Source organism: Uloborus diversus, chromosome 3, assembly GCF_026930045.1.
Source record: "Uloborus diversus isolate 005 chromosome 3, Udiv.v.3.1, whole genome shotgun sequence".
NCBI lineage: Eukaryota > Metazoa > Arthropoda > Arachnida > Araneae > Uloboridae > Uloborus > Uloborus diversus.
The window spans coordinates 161,910,416-161,928,054 of NC_072733.1; the positions used below are offsets into that span (position 1 = coordinate 161,910,416).

Below are 17,639 nucleotides of genomic sequence, written 5' to 3' on the forward strand. Positions count from 1 at the left end.
CTCGGCTGGAAATGACTGAGCTGGCGGTGTATTTCACGTATTTATATTTGGTTTGATCCGCCATTCAGAGGACGCTGCTCAGCATATGCATGTGCTACCGGTCTGCAATTTTAATCATTTGCATATCATGCCCTACTTTACATTTCCTGCAATTTTCAGCTCTCTCACGTAAGTCCTTCGTGGTGTTGCAATTTTCACAAACAGGAGTGTATATTTTCATCTCATTGTTTTCAAAAAATAATTTCATACTTCAAAAAAAAAAAATCTAAATTGAAATTTTGAAGATTATAAATGTTTTTATTTTTGGGTTGGTTCATACTTGGATTTAAAAACAAATGTCGTTTTTGTGTTCTGGGTAGTTTAGATATTATGCATCAAAATGTCTAGGAACGTTTTTACATTATCAGGTGAATTTTTGTCAATTTTAATTGAAACAATTGCTAAATCAAATTAAACAAAATTATGTAAACAAATGTTGATGATGGTCAATCTAGCAAAAAGGGTCACTGAAAATTTTAAAGATTATGACTATTTTGCTTTGAAGACTACCTCTTAAATTTTGAATAATGAAATTTATAGCAACATTATTCCTGAAAAATCCACGCATATTTCATGTGTCTCTTTTGTAAAGCCTTCAAATACGAAAGAGTTTTTTTTCTCTCCATGACTGCACTATAGCCTCCTTCTCTTCTTTTCTTGCTGAGGGAAATTTATTTTTCATAATTTAACCAATTCTATCCTTGGTACATGTGTTTGTATAGTCTGGGCCTGATTGCTGAATAGGCCAACTAGGTCCTGTCTTATGGTCCCCCGATATTTAGGGGTCCCCAAATGGCAGAAATTACTTTAGTCTGTGACTAAAATTGTTTCAGCCATCGGCTAAAGTTATAAAGTTTGAATACAGGGGGACCCCCAAAAGTATTTAGCTTAGGACCCCTCGATATCTTAATCGGGCCCTGTGTTTAGTTTAATTAGTAGAAATATGATACTGTGTGATTTATTAAAAAATTAAAATATAGTTGTTTTTCCTTCAGAATTAACACCAATTCAGCTTCAGTTATCTGAAATAAACAACAGATATCAACTCTTAAAAGCTCGATTAACTGATCGAAATCAAGAAATAGCTGCTGTCACTGAAGATCTCAAAGCATGCATTCAAGATATGAAGACATTAGCCACTTTCATTGATGCCAAGGTTAAGGAGCTACCCAAAGAAGGATATCCTTCTTCAAAGGAGATAACAGAAAAACATATGAAAAAATTAAAGGTGTGATATTGTTATTTATGTACTTTATATAGTTTTCCTATTCTTAGTATGAAAGAATGATTTTCTAGATGAGAAGAAATTTCATTTGTTTATCCACCTCTGCTCCTAAACTTTTCAAAATTTTGTTGTTACAGTTGAATCCGTTTAGTGAAATAGCCATTTTGCCACAAACAAATAGTCTAATAAGTGGGATATTCCATAACCTGGATCAAAATAACACATTAAATTGGTTTGGTACATTGAAAATGCATTATATTAAATGGGATATTCTTTTAACCGATATTCTAATAAGCAGACTTGACTGTATTTTTTTAGTGAATACTTTTTTAATATAGAACTTCTGTATTTTGATTATCAGTTTATTCTCTGAGAGAGTATGAACTTCAATAATTAACATGAAATTGAAAACAAAGGGATTGGGACCCAATAAGAAATTCAATTGAAATAAGAAATTCCCTACATATGAATCTTTAGCAGATGAACCATTTGAATCAAGATTATGGCATGAGATGAAGATAATGAGGATTTTATTCAGCGCAGTGCTTGCAGCTATGTTTACTGTAAATTTTGCAATAATTTAATGGCAACATTCACTTTTTCCTTGCTTAAGTTGATTAGTATAAAGTATTTATCTACGTATTATCTACAGCGACTTATAATCCACGGATAATACAATGTCAAAAAACGAAGTTATTTTGATTTAACTTATAGTTTTAGCAACTATATTGAAAAAAGTGAACAACTAATAACTTTTAAGGTACAATCAAAATTTATCTAAAAATAATGATCTCATCTTGAAATCGTGATTATAGTATGCTAATTATTTTAAAACAAAGAGTCTAGAAAAAACAATTGCAGCAAGACTAACTGCTGGTGTAAGAAGAGCATTATCGAGGACTAATGACAGGACACATTAGTCAAGCACAAGAGAGGAGGGTATTTCACTAACTTTGCATTATTCATTGGAATAGACAGTTGTTGAAAAACCAATCACACACCTTGTGCAAAACATAAATGGAAAAATCTTTAGTAAACAGTGTAGAAAGAGTAAAATAAAAAATAACAATGTCAAAAAGCATAAGTTGCATGTTTTTGCAGTAAAATCTGCAATTTTTGTGCTTTTTCACATAGTTATTTCTTATTTTACTTTTTATGCACAAAGATGTAAGTGTGCATAAAAAGTAACTTAAGTGTGGAAAGAGTTTCTTCCCTCAGGTGTTTGCATGTACCAAAGAATAACTTTTGCTACAATTTGCCGGTAAATTCAACTAGTAAAAATGAATAACAAAAATGTATAATTCTCAGTGCAAAGCAAGAGCGGATAAATAGTAGAAATTTGTTTCCTTTTTGTAATTACAAATTGACTTTTTAAGTCGATCAATGAAAGTTGCCGAAGTCATCCACCTTTGACTGTTATGATAGAATTAAGAAGAACTCTTTGTGTTTTCTTAAAATCCTTGAGTTAGTGAATTTCTACTAATGTAAAAGAGAATTTCTTAGATCCATTTAAATTTGTGCAAAACAGTCGATCATTCTTTCTGATGTGTTCCTCAAAGCACTTTTTCTTATGTGTGAGAAGATCATTTCCAAATCGAACCACTGTCACCCGTATTTCTACTTTGGAGGATCTGGCAATAAATTACCTTTTACCAAATATTATCATTCAGTAAAGCATAGTCAAACAGACCTTTTGCTTTCAGGAAAATATGCAAGCTATTTTGTTCGTGTTGGTGATTTTCTTTAAATAATGAGTGTATCCAAATTCAATACCCAATATTGGAGTGCAAAACTTTAACAACAGTAGTTATATGTTATTGAGAAAAATTATTTTAATGCAGCTTGTTTGGCATGCAGAACACTTTTGTACACAAAATAGAAGCACTTACATACTATCTTATATTTAACATTTTGCAATTGACTCCCATGTAGTTTCTTTGGGCCTTTTTATTAAGGTTGCAATCAACTTGCGTCATAAAAAATAGAAGTTTGATGCTTACTTTTTTGTTTTTGAATAATCATCAGATCAAGTAATTCTTCCAATTTTAAATAGAGATTGAAAAATGAGCAGAATGTCTAGTTCATTGTAGCATAGTAGATTGAAATCAATAAGTAATCTTTATTAGTTTGAAATACATATTTAAATCAGGTCTTTCAATGCTATTCTGAAATAATCTTTGTTAATTAATCTCTAACTGGTGTAAATGTGTATTGATTAGTTTTGCTGTGCGTGAAAATATTAGTTTTTATTGAGCATATTTTCTATATACAGGATACAGAAGAGGAAATATTTGAGAAGAATTCAGAAATTATGAATATCAAGTCAAAAATCACCAGTTTGGTTTCTAAGAGGAAAATGGTTAAAGGAGCATCAGAATTGTCTGAAGACTTCAATAACACTGGTAATTATGTTTACAAAACCAAGTTTTGTTACTAAAAAGATTTTTTTTTTTAAAAATTATTTCCAATGACTGGCAGCAAGAAAAGGTTACAAAGAACAAAATAGCAAAAACAAACACAATACACTCGATAAGGTACCGCATGTTGCTCTACTTAGCAAATTAGCTAATATAGGAATAGGAGGGAAAACTTTCATTTGGGTAAAAAATTGGCTGACCGGAAGGAAACAAAGAGTAGTTGTAAGGGGAAATTATTCTAATTGGAGTGAGGTCTTAAGGGGGGTTCCTCAAGGATCAGTGTTAGGGCCTGTTTTGTTCATTGTCTTTATGAACGATATTCACAAAAATATTTCTGGGAACATGAATTGTTTTGCTGATGATGTCAAAGTTATGGGGACTGTAGAAAATGAAGAACAAGCAAATCAGCTGCAAGAGGATCTAGATCATATTACGGAGTGGGCTAATAAAAGGGGTATGGCTGTTAATGTTGGGAAATGTCAAGTGCTACATTTAGGGCATGGAAATAAGTGTACAAGTTATTATTTGCAAGGTTCAGTCATTAGTCAGGCAGACAAAGTTACTGATCTGGGGGTCCTAATAAGTCAGGATTTAAAGTTTAGCCAACAGTGCAGTATTGCTAGCAACAAAGCCAATAAGATGCTTGGGTTTATCAATAGATCTATGTCAAATAAATCTAAAGTTCTTCTGCCCTTATATAGAAGTTTGGTAAGACCCCATTTGGAGTATGCTGTTCAGTTTTGGTCTCCTTATCTTAAGAAAGACATTAATGTATTGGAAAGGGTTCAAAGGCGGGCTACAAGGCTAATAAGTGAACTTTCCCACTTAGATTATGATTCCAGGCTTAGAAGGCTAAAAATGTACAGTCTTGAGCAAAGAAGAGACCGAGGGGACATGATTCAGCTGTTTAAATTTATTAAAACGAAAGATGTTACGGGGCTAAAGTTTAGCACTGAAAACAGGACAAGGGGTCATTGTTTTAAGCTATTTAAATCTCAGGCTAACATGGATATTAGGAAAAATTATTATTTTAGCAGGGTAGTGGAACCTTGGAACAGCTTACCGGAAGAGGTGGTAATGAGCAAAGGAGTAGACAGTTTTAAGAGGGTCATTGATCTTCACTGGGGATTGTAAATTGACTAGGACCAGTCTAGCTGGGCCCAGAGCCTGTTGCTGGTCGTCACTTTTGTATTTGTATTTGTATACAGGAACAATAGAGTGAAATATTTAGCTGCCGATACGTCTGGAAAGCTGGGTGCAAGTGTGCAGGTGACGAATGTCCATTTCATCGGTTGAATTGCAAAGGGGACAATTGGGACTCATGACAATCCTCAATTGGTGAAGGTGTTTTGGTAAACAGTCATGGCCAGTTAAAAGTCGAAACAAAGCTACTGACTCTGCTCTTGGTGTTGAAGGGACAAAATCACGGTTTATAAACCAAACTTTGTGGTTGCTTCTAGCTTTTAGGTCTTGCCAAAAAAAAACTCTTGATTTTTTTCCTCATATATTACTTTATTGCATTGAATGAGACTGGCTCATATGGTAGTTGAACAATAGCAGACCCCCTCTTGGCCATAACATCAGCTAGCTTGTTTCCTCTACTCCCACAGTGTGCAGGGTTCCACTGCAACACCACTTTTATATTCTGCTTCACCAGATCGTTAATGAAACTGCGAGATTCAGAAATTTCCTGCGATTTGCAGCTCTTTATCGATGCTATCGCCTCAATAGCCGCTTGAGAATCCAATAGGACGACAAGATATTATCAAACGTAAAATATGACTATCGTTTCTAGACTTCTATCAAAAAGTACTTTTAAAGCATTTTCTTCTGTTCATAATGCAATTGCATGTTGATAATGCAGTGTGTTGTGTGTGTGTGTGTGTGTGTGATGTTAATTTTATGCCAAGAGACAATTGTTGAAAAAGACCTATGTTCAGTACAATAAAAATTAAAGCATACATTCAAAGCATAGCAACACAAACGCACAAATGCAAAAGGAAGAGAATCCTACATGCATTGGTGTTATCTAGTTCCGACATTATCATTTAATACTGGTATAAGAACATTAAATGTAATAAAAGCAAAAATAGTTGTCAAAATGTTAAATTTTGATGTTTTAAGGTACTATGACATCCTGATGTTCGGTATGCATCTTACCTTACCCCATTCTGAGAGATTGCAAAAACTGTCTAACAAACGCTTATTTTTCAAAAGGGTTCTACGATTTTTTTGTTAAACTATTATACTCATAATATTGATATTTCAGGATTATGTAATATAGTTTATAGTGTGAGATATTTCAGAAAGTTCTGGTATCTTTTTGAATAGCATAAATAAAAGCTTATAAATATCATAGAATGTGTAACAGAGCATAATTGCAGTGAAAGAAACACCACCAAAACTAAACGCAATGCTGTAAATGCTGCACTGATCTGCACCATTCATAGAGTCATGTAGCATAATGTTCCTCCCACTAGAAGATTTTAGTTAAAATTGTGATAATCGGTTTCAAAATGGGTAGTTTCTATATGAAAAGTTGCAGCGCCAAAACCTTCTTGGTTATGGAAAGAGCATAGGGAGCATTTGAATTGGGCAGCACTTGCCTTTGCTTTTGGTGTACAATATTTTCGTATTCTCTGTAAAATAAATTGTTTGAAGTCAAAATACAAAGATAATTTTCCCAGTTTCCCTCTCCCCCTCTCCCAATCTCTTTCAAAATATACTGATGAAACAGATATTTATTTTTCAACCAGTATCAAAATTTACTAGGAAAATAGAACTTGAAAGGCACATTAAGAACATAAGTGCCACAATTTTTGCCCATAACATTTGCATTCGCCCAATACAAAAAAGAAAAAAATCTTGTGGTAAAATTAGCGTACATAATTTTAATGCCTTGTATGAAATTGTACAGCAATCTTTTTGCCATCTGCTTTTAGTTTAACATACCTTGGGTTACTATTAAAATGTATAAAGAATATTGAAGAATACACAAAGCTAGTTTTCCCAAAATACCACTTACACTCTCGCCAAAAAAGAAAAAGTGTTTTAACTTAGAACTTAGGGGCCATTCATTAGGATGATTTTGGCGATTCCCCCCCCCCTCTCCCCTCATGTAAGGGTACGTAAGATTTTTCCAACCCCTCTCTCCTATTCTTTCTTGAGATTCACATTAATTTTTCAAAATATTAAAATAACAAATCTTACATTGCTAGAATTTTTACTAAATTCACTATTATTAAATTGAACCTTTCTGTGTAAAGTAATACTACTAAAAAGTTGAATCTAGACTGAATTTTTTTTTCGACTTTTTTTGTATATGTGATACTAATTAAAAATAATTAATGCCATACACAGTTCGATTCTTTTATTATATTTTACATTAATCATGCTCTGTAAAGCAAATCAAAAATTGCTCATCCTAATAAGTTTTTTATCTTCCAGACGCAAATTAAATATGATCCCTGCCAAACCATTTCGATTTCTGATATAAAATATCAACTTGGAAAACATTACATAATAATGGGTTTGTCCCCCCCCCCCCTAAAGTAAGGGTATGTAGGGATTTTTCCAACCCCCTCCCTCTCGGTGCCCTTACATAATTAATGAATGGCCCCTTAGTAATATACTTAAAATATCTTATTTTTGTAGGAGAAATGAAGTAGATTTACATTAATGAAACTAAATTTTCTATCTTATTTTTGTCTATAGAAACAAGTAAAAATTATGATTCTAAACATTTGTAAAGAATTAAGAACTTTTAAGTCAATAAAATAGTTTCACCAAGCCTTTATTGCGTCTAATCTTACAAGTTTTCAATGGATGGATTTATATGTTGATTGACTTGTTGAATTTTACATGAACATTGTGATTTCTACATCCTACATATTTCTGTAATTGTGTTTTTTTGGGGCGAAATTTTTTTGCGGCCTAATGCGGTCAGCAACTAATTGTGTGATAAAATTATGCATATAAGGAAAAAAATATCGATATTAATTTTTTTTTAGTAAGCAATATTTATTGTTGTAGCTATTGAAAGCTTATTTAAATCTGCTCCAAAACATTATTTAGCTGCTCCAAAATCAGTATTTTTTCTGTTCCATAGGTGCTCCAAAACTGCACTTCGGCAATTGCACCACTGTAAATGTGATAAATGTTTTTAGTTTCAACCTTTTAAATTGTATTTTTTATAGTATAAAAATACATGTATGATTTTTATATTATTGGAGCTTTTATTCCTATATTTTCAAAATTTGTTTATTTAGTATTTGGCATATTTGCTTTTGTCTATAAGCATAATGAAACCTCAGCATCTTTTGTAACTTCTAGTTAAAATGTTAATTTTTTTCAGAAAAGAAATATCTTCAGATAACAGAAAGCATTAAGAAACAAGTATGCTTCTTACAAGATTTGAAAGAATTTCAAGATTTAGAAACATTAATGAAAAATTGGCTGACTCAAAAGCAAAAAATGTTTCAAGTTCTTGGTCCTATTGCTTCTGAGCCTCGGATGGTTTCAACTCAAGTTCAACAAGTTCAAGTGAGACACTCTGATTAAAAATGCATAATTAATTTCTTCTATGCCCCTATAAGTCCAGATTTTGTTTATGTGATGTTGACATAAATTCAAAAATTGCCAGTTCATTTTGTGAAAGAAAACAGCTGAAGAACATACAAAACTGAATAAAGGCTTTTGATTTCATTTGTAATTTATAGAATGAAAATAGAGTTTGTTTTTAATACTTTAGGGCATTCTCTAATGAGTTTTGACTTGCAGCTATCTTTTAGGCTATCTTTGTCTTAGTCGTTGAAAAGAATTGTAATCTTTATAAAATTAAAAAAATATATATATATCATAAAGACACACAGTAGAAGGTATTTTTTTATAGAATTGAATTTTTAATTGAAGGTGTCTTTTTTTTAGTCTTTTTTTTTTAGCATTCTGAGCTGTTACTTCATCAACACGTTTTCTCTCACTTCACGCTTTTATTCTTTTTGATCTTGACTTAGGCATATTGACAACAAATTGCATATTTTAATGAAGAAAATATATTATAAACACCTAAAAAACTAAACAAGACTCTAAAATCTGGATTTTAATTGTTGCCAAAAACAGTGAAAAATAATTGTAATTACGAAGTTAATTTTGATCATAAAGGTTAACAAACTTACATCAAGGCTGAACTTAAGCAAAGTACTTTTAACTGATAATTTGACTTAAATCAAAGAAGTCTTCCAAAACCTACATTATTTGAAAAGTTTAAAAGCCCAAAATCCACAAACATAGGCTTGCTTTGGTTCAGTCCGGAAATTAATTTGTTAAATTTTGTTCATTGAAACCAACTTTATAATTACTATTATTTTTCATTGATTATGGCAACAACTCAAAAATAACTTATGTCAATTCTGTCACACAAAAAGGTTAGGGATCAGAATTTCAAAGCCTGCTCATAAAAAGTTTTGCTTCAAAAAAATTGAAAAAAAAAAACTTTGTTTAAAAGTTGATGAAGCATAGCAGAACTGGAAATTCAAATTACTGCTGGAAAATTAGACGTTTTTGCATTGTAAAAATACTGAAAAAAAAAGAACTCTGAATCTCTGCTAAGTTCCTTGAGATTCCCAAAGCTAGTACAGGACCAATAAAAGACATGTTAAGTCAAAGTCTGACTACTTTGTCAGCCCAGTTAAAGAAGAAAATATTGACAGTCACTTCAAAATCAGCTATTTCATGCATAAGTTTTTTACTCATTTACACTATCCAAAATGCAATGGTTTTAAGACTTAGTCTGAATTTTCTGCAAAAATACTAATGCTTTATGCTATCTTATAAAAGAACCGTTGATTAGTAATGCTACCTGATAAAGAACAGTTCGTTCTATAAAGATGCCAGAAAGATTCGTCGTAATACAGGTTGTTTGATTTGACCTTGAGGGGAATCTAGCGCAATCACATGTGTATAATGTTGATCTCAAGCAGGTTAAACAACTAAGTGCTGTCTTTATGTCACTTCATTCTTAGATTGCAATGTAATTCTAAAAGTTTGTTATTCATATGTTATCATGATATATTCTGTTAGTTTATGATATATGTAGTTATAAAACTTGCTTTGCTTATTTCATAATTTTTTTTAACTAGGTGATGAGAGACGAGTTTCACTTCCCAAAAAAGTATTATGGAACGTCTGGAAATTTTATCAGTCAGTATTATAACATACTTGCAAAATCTTGGATCAAATACTTTAAAAGTTTCGGAGCAAGTCAGTGCTATCAGTCATATTTGGGATGATCTGTTTGAAAAGTTGATTGAACGAGAGAAAAATTTGGAAGCCGCAAGTGGTGTTGCCAAGAACTTCCAGAAGAATGTAACTGAATTGCAACAGAAGCTGCAAAATCTCAATGATGAATTTGATTCCTTTGAAGAAAAGGGAACTAGTTCATTAGTTTTTCTTAAGAAACTCATTGTGAGTAGTCTTTTCCATTCTTTTGTTCATAGCCATTTTAACTCGTAACAGAGGGGGTGAAAAAGTAGGACGTAACAGGGGATGTGAAGTCTCAGAGACCGCTCTATTTGCATTTTTTTTTTAAATGGTGTAATTAAGATACATTCCTATAATTTCCCTTAGATGTTCTTTGAACTTTTATTAGCAGGGGGAAAAAATATTTTTGAATTTTGAATCAAAACATACCTTTTCCGATTAAATTTTGCTAGTCTTAAGATATTTTGAGAAAATCATATGCTGCAGTAAATAACTTACTACTCGTAATAAAAATGAATCTATTATTTATTAATGATTTCAATTTAGTTATTTAATATATACAGAACATTTTTGTACCCAAAAGTTGATTATATCATGCTACGGGAAAATTTTGACACCTCTTTAACTATTAGTATTTCGCTTCGTATTTAGACGAATAATTCTACCTTCATTGTGCCTAGAATATCATTGTTACGTTTGTGAACATTTCAAACAAATCTCAACCTCATCTAGAATATTTTGCATCTCTTCCACATAACGCAAATCAGATAAATGAAACAGATATCTGCAGTTTTTAACTTTAAGAGCCATGTGTACTACTTCCGAAAATTCTGACACTGAAGGGCAGGTGTGGTCTCACAGACCACTTCTAAGAATGCAATTAAATTTAAACCAAATGCACTTGCCTAAAGATACTGATAAACAAGGGAGGTGTTCAAGGTCACAAAACAAAAAGCTATTGGGAAAAACCATTGAATCGGACTGAAAATGAAATAGGGGTGATCAGATGAACTTTTGAGCGGTATGTGAGACCGCACCTCCTCTGTTAAGGGTTTAAACAAAATTTAATAATAAATCATTAGTCATTTAATTATAAGGGAGCATATAATGAACTTACTCCATATATTCAAAATAGCTTTTATTTTCTTAACATTAACTAGTACCAAAAATAAAATAAAATGATCGGTATGAGGCAATTTTTTCTTCAATATTATGATCCCATGCAAAACATGCATTTTCATAATTGTGCTACTTATTTTCAGTTAATAATGCTTTGCTGATATTTTTAGAAGCTCCACTTGATAGTTTGTGTACAATTCATAACTATGTTCATAAGATTTTTTCTAATGTATTGTAGCTATCACTTTTATTTTTATATGATTAGCTATGATGATTAGATAAAAATATAATTGGAATTTATTGATTGCAATGATGAACTGCAAAAAGGTATCAAGCATAAAAAATCCCAAAACCTGTGTTTTACTGTCAAAATTATTGTATTATAATTCAGTTACTGAAAGATAATTTGTTTGAAGAAAACTCAATGGTATTTTTGAATAATTATGGCATGGATTGCATTAATTAGCACATTTAAGTGAACTTAACTTTTGTAACAAATGTTGGATGTAAAAACATGCTGTCATTGATAAAACTATATTAGTCCCTTGTTCTTATAAAATTCACTTCGTACAAATAATGTGAATACCAAAAGTTTTCAGAGTAAAAATTTTGTCATGAACATTCAAGTTTGCTTTTACCAAATATGCATAGATTTTTTTTTAATTTAAAATATTTTGGAAAACTAACAATAATTTAAGGCATTTCTTAAATCATTAAAGTAATCTTTTGACAACAAAATATTGTAATGTTTTTGTATTAAAAAACCTGTCGCTATGTTTGAATCTAGGGTTTTTGAAGTAAAGTGTGATTTCCTGCCACAGTTAAAAATATAAGCAGTTTTGACCCTAAAAATCGGGGAAATAATCTACCCAAGACATTGTGCATCAGGGTGGCTACTCGACCGGGAATAGTTGAGGAATCCTCTAAAGCCTCAAAAAGTCAGGGAACTAGTGAAAAAAATCTGGAATTGAAAGAAAAAATAGTTTTGTTTTTCTCATTTTTATCATCAGTGTAAGCATTAAGTATTTCCAAAAACTGGTTTATTGACATTACAAAACATAAAATATTGGTTTTTGTTTACTGGCATGCCAGTGCTATAATCACTAGGGTTATTAAATCTAATTACTGTATAAAAATCCTGTATGGTTTGAAAGGGTTATTTCACAACTTTTAAGACTTCAAAATCATTGAAAACATTCCCTTCGAAAGATACTAATTAAGTACATTCATATAAACTACAAATTTGACTTTGATCCTTTCAAAATATTTTATTAGAATTTTATTTTTGTGTGTGTGTGTGTGTGTGTGTGTTTTTTTTTTTTTTAATATTATTAAATTGGTTTTATCCCTGTGTTGTTATATGTTTTATTCATACTTTGATGTATACAATGAATTTTTATCAGGAAATGGAAGATGAGTTAGAGACTCAAAGACTTCTTCTTAGTGATGTGGAGAGTGTTTCTGAACAACTCTGTGATATTCTAAGTGACAATTCATCCAAGTCAGAAATAAAATATAAATTGATCATTGTCGAAAAATCTTACAGCTCTTTACGGAAAAAAAATTGGTTGGTTTTTAATTATATTGTTACTTTTACATGTCTCTAATGTTAGTTTACTGCAATATATGTTAAATTATTATGCATTTAAATCACTGAAAAACTCAAGTAATTGGATATTATTAATAAATTATAGCTCTCTACTTCACACAAAAAAAATCGATTTATTAATGGATTCCATCCACTCCAGTAAATGAAGCTTGGTGATTTTTCTCTTCTGATACCCCCCCCCCCCCCCCCCACCCTTTTCCAAGGGGAAAAAAAGCATGCACAGCAATCTTCATTGTGTGATGCATCTCTTTGTAATCTCATACCTTGTGGCTTAAAATTTCAAATGTCTTTTTGAATTTAGAATAAATAAATTTCTAATTCATTCTTTTGTGGAGTTTAAATGTTTTTTTTAGGAAATAATGCCTCTTAGCTCATGAAAATGTATCTGAGTCATGATGCGATAATTCTTATAAAAAAGTTGATGTAAATTCAAAAGTATCTTTTTACATCACAGAATTTGAGATACAATTTTAATCAACCTTTTATATTTACTAGATTTAGCTTCAAATTCCCGTTAACACATTTTATAAATAAATTCTGCTTATAATAGTTTACTAGCTTAACATAAAACTCAGAAAATTTTCAATGATTGCTGCTGTAATATAGAATTTAAAACTTCTAACCTTTTTCATTGTGAGTTTTTTTTTTCCTAAATGTGTTAGTTCTAAATGTGTTTTAATATTTTTAACTGTGAAATATTATGAATATGGATCATGGAAAAATATTAAACAGTGACAGCTTTATTTGTTTAAATATTAGAATTTTTGGAAAGTTAAAAGATCTTTTTTTTTTTTTTAAATGTTCCCCAATAATCCCCCATAATTATTCAATCCTTCAGTTTGTATGAGAAGAAAACACACAATCAAAATGTATTGTTTGATCATGCATCTTTCTTTCATTCCAGACAATAAAAAAGCAGAAATTGAATCAACAATAAAAGAGGATAAGACATTTTTTAAGTCTTGTGATGACATCCAAGATTGGCTAAATAAGATGGATTCTTTCTTTGTTTCTTCTGAACCTATTTCTGGAGATCTTCAAAAGCTTATAAAGTTGACGGAAAGTTATGAGGTATTCTTTCTGTCTCTCTTTTTAGATGAATATGAGGTTTTTCTGTAGAGATGTCCTTTTTGGCTTTGCCCCCAAATATTTAAAATTTCACTGTTGGACACAGATCTCTTCATTAAGAAGTGCCAATTCTATTCTAGTGGGGAAGTTTTTTTTTTTTTTTAATGAAAGTATTGAAAATGTATTAATGTTTTTCTGGTTTAGCAATTTTTGGTTTTGTGTTTTACACAAACAATGCATGGTTGCAAAATGTACAACCTCTCTGCTTTATCAAGCATCCATGCTCTCAACTTATCTTAGCATAATCAGTTCATGACAGAGGGCATATCAGTAGCCCGTAGTCCTTAAATTTAAGAAATGGCATGCTTTCATTGGCCAATCAATCCACCTATTTCTTTGAAATTCAAATATAATTCAATGCAAAATTTTCTGAAATGCTTTTGCATTTGACATGAAAAATAGCTTGTTATTTTGCTTGGAAAACCAACAAATAAATGAAGCTATACTCATAATTTACACCTATGCATATGTTCATAAGAGGAAAACAGTATAGGAACATAATAGTTACTTTGAGAGGAAAGACGGAGAGGAATTTTTTGAAAAATTAATTTTCTTGAGGAATGTAGTAATTGATGTTGATTTAAATTTACTCTTAAATAAAGCAGTTGCTTCAAAATTCCTACATGGAAATTTTATTGAGATTCTAATATGATGCTAAAACATTTCACACTTGATTACGTGATCATTAAATTAGAGCTTCTCTGTATGTACGTATATATATACATGCACTTGCTTGACAGAACTAATATACACATTTTCTGCATATTTCCCTCGCGGATGATATTAACAAGCTCGCCCATGCATAGTTACATCCTTCAATTTGAAAATTATTCAACCTAAGGTTTGGTTGGATTAAAATTTAAAGAAGTCTTTTGTTGGTGATCATGTCTGAAACAAAGAATTGTTTTAAACATGCTCACATGCTTTAAACTCCATGCCCACTTTTGTGAAATGAAAGCTTTTTATCAAGTTTTTGAATACATGAGAAGTGTTTAACCTTGTTAAGTATATCATCAGATAGTGGCATGCAATAAGTGAAGGTATGGTGCAGAACTGAGTTAGGATGTTTTACGAATGAAAGGAAAATGTCAACAACAATGAATGTCCATCGTTGATCTTCAAATAAGTTAATTCTACTTAATAAGACTATGGTTTGTCAATCAATCAAGTGATAATGGAATCAAGGTCTAATAACTGGTTCAGGTCACATGACACTGCATTCTATGAAATACGTATTTTGTAAATTAGTACAAAATTTTGAAGAATTATGGAATTCTTGTGATGAATATGTCTTAAAGTAGTTTTATTTGTTGAATTTTTGTAATAAAATACAGATGAAAGCAAATTACTATTTTTTTTAGTACCTAAACACTACTAGCTTTCTGAATCAGGTTTGTATACGTTCTTCTGCTTTTGTATAGAAGTTTAGTAGGACCTTATTTGATGCTAACAGCATTCCATTTATCTTTTAGTTGGAAATCCAGCCACAGTTTTACCAGAAAAGCTTTCTTCCCTTTTTTTAATATTTTTTTTTTTTAAGTTGTCGAAATAATTGGAACTGCTGCAAATGTAGAGGCTCTGGACTTTCTTAAAGATTAAGTCTTTTCATATTATTCGATGAAAAAGACCTTTATGCTTGGTTTGTGTTTTCTTTTTTTTTCAAAGTGCTCCCCCTAAACAAAATTCTGGTTGCGCCTTTGTTGGAGGGGTGAACAAAGACTAATCACACCCAAAGCTGATGTAAGCAAGTAACAAAACATTATCTTTTCTCCTCCCTTGCTCTTTCTCTCTGTCGACTGCAGTCATTGATTTGTTGACGCAAAAACAATTTTTACTGTGTATTATCTTAATTTTCAAAAGAGCATATAACTTGTAAAAATCTTTGTTTGTCCCATTTTTTTCTCATATTTTTGTAGTTCCACTTTCCCCTTATAAGGCTTAAAAATGCAGAATTTTACATCTGTTTTTCAAAATTTCCTTCTGACCCCTAAATTTTAAAGAATGACATATAACAGTTTTAAAGGGAAATCCTGCAGTGTGTGTAATCTTCTACAATATTAGAACTGACAATATTTGTAAAAATCACAAAAAGCTTGTCTCAAAAAAGAAATTTTTTATTGAAAAGGGTTCAAGGAAGGACTACTAGGCTAGTGAATGGACATTCAGATTTAGATTATGATGCTAGACTTAGCCTGGAACAAAGGAGAGTCAAGAGAGATCTTTGCATGGAAAGCAAGGCGAGGAGTTATTGTTTTAAGCTATCAAGTCTCAGGCTAATCTGAAAATTAGGAAACATTATTGTTTAAGTGGGTTTGTGGGCACTTGTAACAGCTTACCGGAAGAGGTAATAATGAATAAGGGGGTAGATAGCTTAAAGAGTGCAATTGATATTCATTGGGGACTAACAAACTGACTAGGACCAGCGTAGCTGGGCCCAGAGCCTTTTGCTGGTTGTCACATTTGTATTATTATGCTTCCTCTTTTTAAATTTGTTTCTAAAAAAGTTTTGTTAAGTGTTTCAGTTAATATTTATAAAAAGAATGGTTTTTTTTTTTTTTTTTTTTTTTTTTTTTTGCTACCTCTGAAAGAAAATGGGACTTCCTGGGATACCAGTGTTCATTACATCAATAAATCTTAAGAAATGTAAATGAATTCTTTTTTTCTTTAGCAGTTTTTTTATTTGTATAAAAAAAGTTGTCTTTTTTTCTGAAATACTATTAAAATGAATGAATGTCATAAATAAAGGAGAATTTTCCAAAGAATGCAACTATGCTATTTCATTAATCAAGGTTGGTATATCATTACAGCTAACTCTGACTGTAACTCAGTTGATTTATTAGACTATAATCATTTTGTCATTAGTATTTTCTGATGAACAAAACTTCTATATTCCATAAGTGCTATTGAAGGTTTTTTTTATGTGAATGACAAGTTTGCATTTTTTAAATTCTTCTTCAGTTTTGTGCATAATTTTTTGAGAAGTTCATTTAAAAAAAAAAATCTTCAACATCTCTGAACTAAAAATTATCTTGATAGCCTGTGTATAAAGAGTTAATTGGAAGAGAGCATGAAGTACATCTCTGTTTAAACAAAGGAACTGACATGATGTTGAAACTTTCTGCAAAACAAGATCAAACCTCTTTGAAGAACAAATTAGATAATATCAGAAAGCAGTGGGATAAACTAAAGAAAACTGCTGTGGACAGGTAACTAACTATTTGCACTTTTTAAATTTCTGTGCTCCAAAGTATTGAAGTCATTGCAAATATAATAGATAATGCTTCTTTCATTACATTTATCAGATAAATATTATTTTTTTTTTGCTCTAGTTACATATATTTTTGCTATTATGTATTTCACATTTTTGCGCATCCCTTTTTGATGATGTAAAAAAGGCTAACCTATGCCTAATTTACTTATTATGATAATTCAGTTAAATTGCGTAAATTAAAATAACCCTTATGATGTCTGTGAAAAATATCATTAAAAACATTTTTAATGTGTCTCAATTTAACTTGAATTCAAATATGCCTAAATTGAACTAAGATAATAGATACTTTTGCCATTTCTTTATACTCTCTCTATAAATTGAGGCATTCATTGGGTGAACCAAGTAAACCATTTCTGGAAATATGAATTGTTTTGCTGATGATAGCAAAGTCAAAACCACCACCAATGTGCTAGACCATTGCTCACATGGAAGGCTAATTTGAAGCAGATTGACTTATTTTTCTCGAATTTTTCTCGAGATGTGTCAAACACAAAGTTTATTGCACCAAACCAAGAACAACTGATGCATTGAAAGTGGAAATTTGCTATATTCCTATTGACCCATTTCGTGATG

General features: G+C 31.0%; 1 protein-coding gene across 1 annotated transcript in view; it reads left to right on the forward strand.

The window, feature by feature from the left end:
* The window catches only part of LOC129219021 (microtubule-actin cross-linking factor 1, isoforms 1/2/3/4/5-like), a 271,646-nt gene that overhangs the window by 133,670 nt on the left and 120,337 nt on the right, over positions 1 to 17,639 (forward strand). The window contains 8 exon segments of the mRNA XM_054853341.1: positions 1,035 to 1,267; positions 3,537 to 3,666; positions 8,036 to 8,223; positions 9,819 to 9,833; positions 9,835 to 10,143; positions 12,462 to 12,621; positions 13,569 to 13,738; positions 16,832 to 17,001. Of these exon segments, the coding sequence (XP_054709316.1) occupies positions 1,035 to 1,267; positions 3,537 to 3,666; positions 8,036 to 8,223; positions 9,819 to 9,833; positions 9,835 to 10,143; positions 12,462 to 12,621; positions 13,569 to 13,738; positions 16,832 to 17,001 (1,375 nt within the window).